The sequence below is a fragment of the Crocuta crocuta genome, unplaced genomic scaffold (assembly GCF_008692635.1).
Source record: "Crocuta crocuta isolate KB4526 unplaced genomic scaffold, BGI_CrCroc_1.0 scaffold25, whole genome shotgun sequence".
In the NCBI taxonomy this organism is placed as follows: Eukaryota; Metazoa; Chordata; class Mammalia; order Carnivora; family Hyaenidae; genus Crocuta; species Crocuta crocuta.
In genome coordinates this window covers 9,741,391-9,750,150 of record NW_027532015.1, presented here as the reverse complement: position 1 = coordinate 9,750,150, position 8,760 = coordinate 9,741,391, and the positions used below count along the sequence as shown (strand labels likewise).

The window sequence follows — 8,760 nt, the reverse complement described above, 5'->3', positions numbered from 1 at the left end:
AGCAGCAGGCAAAGGTTTATTAAAGTATAAGATTAAAAAGTAAGAATAGTAGGAAAGCTCTCTTTACAGAGAGGGGACATTCGAAAGTGAATGCCCCTATTGCTCAATACTCTTAAAATGAAAAGATAAGATTTCTTGCATAAAATATTTTCCTTTAAATTATTTAATTTATTTGGACATCTGATTGTATAATATTTTATCAATTCTTTATTCTTATTTTTTAAATGTTTTTATTTCTGAGAGAAAGAGAGAGAGAGACAGCATGAGCAGGGGAGGGTCAGAGAGAGAGGGAGACACAGAATCTGAAGCAGGCTCCAGGCCCTGAACTAGCTGTCAGCACAGAGCCCAACGCAGGGCTCGAACCCACGAACCGTGAGATCATGACCTGAGCCGAAGTCGGATACTTAACCAACTGAGCCACCCAGGCACTCCTTATCAATTCTTTAGATAATTCTTCAGTTATTATATCAGTCAGGATCAGCTAGATTATACCTTCATAACAAATAACCCCAAATCTTAGTGGCCTACAGGAACGAAAGCAGATTTTACTCACTTTTTACCCTAAAGGTTCGCTAGAGGTCCAAACATCCTCACTTAGGAACTGATGAAATCAGCAGACGAAATCTCCACCCTTTTATAATATTGCCAGTTGCTGCATCAGGAAGAGACAGTGACAAATTGCACTCTACTTTTTAAAAACTTCTATCCCAGAGTGATATATGCCACTTATGCTCACATCCTATTTCCCAAAGCAAGTCCACATTACCTTACCTAACATCCTAGGGAAAGGAAAGAGCACTCCTATCATGTGCTGAGAAAGAAGCATCACTCTGGTAAACTGCCCTAATGACTCCCACAGCTATATCATCTGAAAATAGCAAAGGGTCATGTATAATCGTGTAAATTAACAAGAATACAGTCAATCCTATGTTAGCTGCATGATGCCAAGCATCAAAGAGCTTAGATGTCTGTTATGTAGGTTTGCACTAGAAAAGAACCACATCTCCTTGACTTCATAAGTCTCTGGAACCTGTTGCTTGCTTTCCATTTCCATTTCCACAATATTTATTTTCTCACTTAGAGTTACTGTGGTCCTCCTCTGTCATAAATCATCTCTACTATAGTCCATCCTGATTAATTCTCTATAAACATTGCTTTCCTCCTGTGGCTCCCTTGCCAACAAGCTAAACAAAAACAGAAGACAGTTAAAAATGAGTCAAACTCCTTAGACTGACCCTCCAAGCCTCCCACAATCTGCCATCAATTAGTCTTTTGCTCCTTATCAGCCTCTAGAATCTGTAACTGCAGCCAGACCGTTTGCTCACTTGCCCTCAAATATTTATCACCATTTCCTACATTGTGGGGAAAACAGTTGCACTGCTTCAAATTCTCACTTTTGTCCTCTTTTGCTGAAAATCAAAGCTACTCTTTAAGACTTAATGGAACTTCTCACTCGTCTGTGAGAGGTTATTCTACAATTGCCAAGGAAGCTTGACAGAGATCTTAAGAAAAATCTTAGAATGCAATGCTTGCATTAAGTAACTAACTTTTATGAAGCACCTAATATATTCCAGGCAGTGTGACAGTTGCATGTGTCAGATGGTTTAACAGACATCTCAGATTTACCATGTCCAAATCTGAATTCTTGATTTTCCCTCCTAAATCTGCTTCTCCCTCAGTCTTCTCTTTCAGTTATTAGCAATTCCATTCACACACTTATATAGGTGAGAACACCAGAATCTTCTCCACCTGTTTTTTCCTCATACTCCGTATCCAGTTATCAGCAAATAACCTTCAGAATATCCCAAGTCCGATAACTTCTCGCCACTTCCATTTCTGTCACCCTAGTTCAAACCATTATTGTCTCTTTCTTTGATTATGCAGCCTGCTAAATAGTCTGCTTCCAGTTTTGAACTCCTTAGATTCTGTTTTCCAATATGTCAGACCATACTTTTGTCTAGTCAAGATTACTCTAATATTTAATTATCATACAAAAAAATCCAATGCCTGTTCTATTGCCTGTAAGAAAAAAAATTGGCTTTTTGCTATCTCTCAGATCTCATTCCCTCTTTTTCTTTCAAGTCCTGCCTCTCTGTCTTCCTTGCTGTGGTATGCAGGCCAAAGCCATCATACTACAGGACACTTGGACTTGCTTGTTTTTCTTGTTTGGAAACTCTCCTTTCATATAACTGACTGCTTCTATTTTCCACTTAATTCAAGTCTCTTCTATGATGACCTCTTGTCTGAAAGGCTTTCCCTGACCACTCTGTAGAAAATAGCACCTGTCATCACAATCTTTTTATTGTTTTGAATTTAAGAAAGACAGAGAGACAGAAAGAGAGAGAGAGAGAGAGAGAAATTCCAAGCAGGCTCCATGCTGTAAGAGTGAAACTCAGTGTGGGGCTTGAACTCACAAACTATGAGATGATGACCTGAGCTGCAATGAAGAATCAGATGTTTAATAGACTAAGCCACCCGGGTGCCCCATCACAATATTTTAAAATCTCTTCTTTTATTTCATGGAACTTATCACCATGGATCTACTTTTTATTACATTACCATCTACCTCTCCTCCCACCCAAGGTAGAATTTAAGCATAATGAAGGAGACTTTATTTTTGTTCATTGCTGTAATGATAGTGCTTAAAACAATACTTGACATAGGCAGGCAATCAATATCTTTATTGATGAATGAATACATGAATGAAAGGAAAATTAATAATTACTTGAATAGGGGCACCTGAATGGCTCAGTTGGTTGAGCATCCAACTTTGGGTCAGGTCAGGATCTCACAGTTCCTTGGTTTGAGCCCCACATTGGGCTCTGTGCTGACAGTGCAGAGCCTGGAGCCTGCTTTGGATGCTGTGTCTCCCTCTCTCTCTGCCCCTTCCCTGCTCCCACTGTCTGTCTCCTCAAGATTAAATTAATATTTAAAAAATTAAACAAAATTACTTGAATAAATGTAGCTTTTATTATTGCATTCATTTATGCTTGATCTTCTTATATGATGCAGGACTGTTTCCCAGTTTTTGAAACTGTGAAGTTTATATATTCAGCTGGACTCTCAGAAACATTAATTCTCACCCTGCTAGTGAAGGCCAGTTTTGGAATGATTTTAAAAGCAGAGTAATACAATAGCAGAAACACTTCTATGATTGTACTTCCTGGATCTGTATCTTTTTTCCTTGCATTTCTGTCCAGACCACACTCAAACCTCTCTGTAAATGTTCCAGGCCAGTATAGCTGGACTTGGTTTGGTTGGGCAAGGGTATAAGTGTTGACTTAGAAAAAATTGAGTTTAATTTTTAGTTGCCTAGATGCTTTTAGGCCAAATGTCTGTATCTATAGCTCTGGTATGAGACTAAAGGAAGTGCTGCATAAAATTATCTGAGTAGAGTGTCAAGTGCATAGGCAGCTCCAACGGTGGTAATTGCTATCAATATTATATTTTTATTATCAGTGGAAGTCTACAGAGCTGTCAGCACATGAAATTCATAGCAGCCTACATTACCCACCAAACTGTGAGAGTCAGACTCATAATATGTGTCATGTCAGCTTTAAAACAATAACTAATTATTTTGATTTTATCACAGGAAAAAAGGGTTTGTGGGAAGTAAACTCTAATGAACTTGATTTTCTCTTAGATGCTGTTAAGAATGGATTATACAAAAGATAATTTTTGAGCACTTGAAGAGAATGAAGTAAGTATTACTAAGAGCCAGTAAAAGCTCACTAAGAACAAGTCCTATCCTCAAATTCACGTTCAGGGTTGAAAACTAGAATGTCTAGATTGGCAAGTGGATTAGGACAATATCAAAGCTATAGGAATTTTCTGATGTATCGTGTCCTGTGACCAGCTGGGGGCTCCAGTTGGGAAAAATGTATAGGATCAGAGTAAGAAAAGACAGATAACAACTGGTTGAAAATGTATGTCTTCCAACATTGATTATTAGTAAATCAGTCTTACTAAGTAGCAGGCCTCTTGCGGAATTCCACAGGGCTTTGCTTGGGTCACTGTTGTCATTTATAACTCCAGTATAGGAAATAGAACTATTACATTTTCATGTAACAAAAACTTGGAAAATACTGTTAACAAGATTAATAAAGGAGTCAAATTTCAAATCGATCTCTACAAACTGATACACTGACTTGAACACAACAACATATACTCGGTTCCCTGACATGGGTTCAGATTATTGCATTAGGGTACGATGGGCTGCCTCCTGTGGAAAGACATGGGGGCAATAGTGAGGAGAGGCCATGGGGGAGAAGTGTAGGAAGTCAGTCAGACATTGGTGTGGCCTCAGCTTTCTCTTGCTTGCTGTGTGATCATGGGTAAGTTGCTTAACCACGTTGAGCTTTAATTTCCTATCTTTAACTAGGAATACAATCATTTGCAAAACACTTGAATTTGTAGAGACATGGTATTTTTGTGAAACTATTAGTTTTCTTTTTTCCCTTTATTCATTTCCCTTTCTCCTTTGTCCTGTTCAAGCTTCTAGCTGCTGCAAGCTCATAGCTTCTGGAAATAATGCGGCAGGAAAAAAAAAACAGAAGTCATTTGGAATCTCTGGATTTGTTTTCCGTATCGTAAGCCAGAACACTGAGAGAACTGAGAGGATTGGAGGTACAGATGAAGTGCTGAGACATAGCAGAGAAAGAGAAACTATTTCTCTTCTCAGGATAGAAAGGGAAGTAAGAGCGATTGTGGGTGTGTTAGAGCAGAGTTCTGAGCCGTTTCTTGCATGCTGACTCTCTGATCTCTGTGAGAACCCAGAGAGGGGTCAACGGTCCAGAATTGGAAGGGGTGCTCGAAGGTACCAGGCTGATTGACAGGGATGGCCCATCAGGAAGTCAAGAAAAAGCCACAAGCCAGGAGGGGCCTTGTTGACAAGATTGACAACCTTTGCAGACTGATGACCAAGGACCAGACAGGTTGGTATCTGCTGACATAAATAAATCAAGGGCCATATTTTTTCTATCCTCCCTGCTGAAGAAACCAGCTAGCCTAGTGAAAGGGAAGGAATCAAGTTGGTTAAGGCAGAATGAGAGACTAAAACAGAAATTGTGTTGAAGAGTTACTTATAAAATATGTGTCTTGACCAACTAGATTTGTAGCATAAAATTTATACACTCCCTGCCATGTTGCAGAAGACCAATACAATAATAAATACTTCTATTCCTACTATAATTATGTGGCTGCTTGAGAGGTCACCACCTTTCATTTACACAAGAATAATATCCAGTTCAGGAAAGGTAAGGATCTCACCGTTATCAGGGGCGAGAAGCAGAATCCACTTTGAGTACCTTGTCAAGTGGGCTTTGATAGCAAAGGGTAAATCACATGTGTAGCAAGGAGCCAGGCACTGAATGGTTAATATAACCATGGTTGCGGAAACTGACTAAGGAAAAGCTGAGTAGAGAGAGATGGTAGCTGTCTTCAGATATTTGAAAGGCTTTTTGTGGAAGATAGAATGTCCTTGTTCTGAATGGAAGTTGATGGCATGAATGTTTGATTCAATCAACAGAAAGAGGAAGTTTCTCATAGCGGAGTGTTCATCAATGCTAAGGATTCAAACAGATGTTCAATATTCATTTTGTCTGGAATGTTGTCAGAGGATTCCTGTGTGCAAAGGAATGTGGTCCTGGCACTTTCAGTTTTAGGATGATGTATGAGGCACGCAGAGGCAACCGATATTACCAAATTCCAGGAAATATGCTGGGTACTCTGTATCGTGAGCTCACTGAATCTGCCTAATGACCCCATGAGTTAAACATTATAAGTATTACAAATCAGGTTTATAGTAAACTACCAGAGTTCATAGTGCTGGTAAATTACAGGAACAAGTTTTGAACCTGGTTGTTACATTAAAAGATCATGTACTTTTCCTCTTCACACTCTATTTCCCTAACATGCTCTTTCAAAGAAAAAGAACAAATCCTTAGTTTGAGGACAGAATTATCAAAATACACAGATTTTTACTAATGTACTGATCAATGACAGGCACTGTCTCCAGAAATATTTTACCTACAATTCATGTAAACATGTAGAAATAAGAATAAATGCATTTATGAACATTGTAACATAGAAGAGCACTTGTAAATATACATCTATTTTAGACATAGGTACATTTGTTTCAGTTACTATGATGGTTAGTGTGTTTTTTAAGTTTATTAATTTATTTTGACAGAGAGACAGAGAGAGAGGCAGAGAGTACGCATGATCAGGGGAAGGACAGAGAAAGAGGGAGAGAGAGATAATCCCAAGCAGGCTCTGCACTGTCAGCTCAGAGCCCCATGCAGCACTTGAACTCACAACCATGAGATCATGACCTGAGCCAAAATCAAGAGTTGCTGCTTAACTGACTGAGCCATCCATGCACCCCTGTGATGGTTAATTTTATATGTCCACTTGGCTGGGCCATAGAGTCCAGATATTTGGTCAAACTTACTCTGGATGTTTCTGTGAAGATGTTTTTTGGATGAGGGTAAAAGTTAGATCTGTAGACATTGAGTAAAGCACATTGCTCTCCATAATGTAGGTGGGCTTAATCCAATCAGTGGAAGGTGTTAATAGAAGAAAGACTAACCTCCTGCAAACAAAAAGGAATTCTGCCAGTAGACACCATTTGGACTTGGACGTAACTCTTCCCTGAGTCTCCAGCATGCTAGCCTATCCTGCAGATTTTAGACTTGTACCTCCACAATCATGTGGGCAATCCTTTAAATCTCTCTTTATATGTACGTATGTATCTTATTTGTTCTGTTTGTCTAAATCACCCTAATACAGTTATATCTATTTCCTTCTCTGCCCTTATGTTTCCTAGCTTTGAAATTCTATGAGTGAGATGCATGAGTTTGGAAGCACTCCTCTGTCAAGCCTTCAGATGAGACAGCACCCTTATGAGAGGCAAGGGGCTAAGCTGCCCTCAGGTTCCTGAATCTGAGAACCATGAAATAATAAATGTCATTGCTCAACAGAAAATTCTGAGTAGAGCCTAAACATTCTTAGGACATTCTGGTGTGACAGAGACGTATTTGAATTGTGCAAACCTCACATCTCTGGGTCTCATTTCCCTTTCTGTCATAACGGAGCACTGGACAGCGGACATCAGTTTCCCTTAAGTGCTCAATTTAACCTCTCTATTAATTATATTGTTTATTCATCAAAATAAACACTGATAAAAGTCACAAGAAGAACACAGCCTGGATTTTCAGCCCTCCGCATTTGGTGGCAACGTTCCAACTTCCTTTCTGCCAGTAGCTGTCTGTGCTCAAGTCCTGTTCTGCTTCTTTTTGTTCCACCCCAACAATTTCCTATCACCAGCCGATCAATGTTACATAAATTTTTTGGCACTTCTGTGTGTGGCCTGCGCCTGTATACGTGTGCATACACACCGTTCAAGTTGGGCTGAACTCTGCATGTATGCTGCTCTATCACCGGATGATTTGCCTCCAGCATTTCACAGATTAACTCTGGCAGTTCATAAGGGAAGGGAACTACTTTCCAAGTGTGAGTCCTTTTTTTTTTCCCCCTCTTCTCATCTCCAAGGAGGTGTGTCCATATCTTTTTTGCCAGGCAGCTTCAGAGCGCTGGAATCCAGGCAGTGGACTTTCCCCAGGGAGTAACTGGATTTGCTTTTGCAAATCAATTCTGCTGAATGAAATGTCATGGGAACATTTTTCCAGTCCCCTGTTAATATCCCTTCATTTTTCCTATCTCTAAGTCTCAGAGAAGCAGTAGAGAGGGTTCTGGTAGGTCGGTCTCAGTCAAATCCGTGCACCAGTTTGCCACTAGTTCTGGTACGTGTTGCTTTCGCTGAATCTCTGTGCACCCAATCTCAGCCCCCGGAGTCTGTTCCTACCTCGTATCACACAGTACCCCTCCCCCTTCAAATACTTCTTTCCAGAAGGGAGGCGAACAGTTCAAATTAAGGGCAATGGCAAAGATTTTAAGTATTATCGCTCTATGCGTTATTTAGAGGCATTTAATGCAGAAGACAAAATTCTAAGCCGAAAGGATGAATCTCTATTCCCGAAACTATAGGCGCCAGCAAGTCAGGGAGAGAAGACAGTGGGTATATTTGTCGTGGGTGTGATGCTGGGCACAGGTATACTGCAACTGGCGCCTTCTCGGTCTCTTCTTAAGTCTGGTCTCCCTCCTCCTAGGAGAAGGGTGCGGTGGGAGGCCGTCCTTTTTCCCGTAGAGACCAAGGGATGCGGAGATGGTGCGGGGTGGCTGAGTACACTCGGGAGACAGACGGCTCCCCCTTCACTCTGATTATTAGAAATAAAAAGAACAAAAGAACGAAGAAAGAGGAAAGAGGTGAAAGAAAAGAAAGGAGGAGAACAGGGGAGAAAAGGACAGAGGAGAAGAAGAACAGGAAGGAGGAGGAAGCCGGCGGCCCCAGAGCTTGGCGCAGGGGACCCGGGTGGGCTGGGGACACGGACGNTCCCAGCTGCAGAGCCTGGGAAAGACTGTGGACCATGACCGTGCGGCCCCTGCGGACCTCAGCGCAGTAATGCCAACATGTAAGTCTCCCCTTTCAGCGGAGAATTCCTTCACACCTTTACCTGTGCCTCCCTCACCCCCCCCGCCCCCACCTCAGCTAAATGATTTTGTTAGGACTTCAGCGGCATTGACAGAATAAACCGGTTTGTCTTCAGTTTGACCCCTGAGGCACCGAGGAGAGAGCTGGTATTGCCAGGCGGAGCTGTGACATGTGTGTGCGGCTTCCTTTTTTTTTTTTTTTTTTTTTTC

The 8,760-nt window shown here is 41.0% G+C and overlaps 1 protein-coding gene across 2 annotated transcripts in view; it reads left to right on the top strand.

Annotated features, from left to right (window-relative positions):
* Window positions 1-8,480: 8,480 nt before the first annotated feature.
* Window positions 8,481-8,760, top strand: part of ADGRG6 (adhesion G protein-coupled receptor G6) — a 137,940-nt gene continuing 137,660 nt past the window's right edge. For both annotated transcript variants that reach the window (XM_077776110.1, XM_077776109.1), the window contains exon 1: window positions 8,481-8,531. In XM_077776110.1, the coding sequence (XP_077632236.1) occupies window positions 8,530-8,531 (2 nt within the window). In that variant the 5' untranslated portion in view covers window positions 8,481-8,529. The remainder of the gene's footprint in view (window positions 8,532-8,760) is intronic.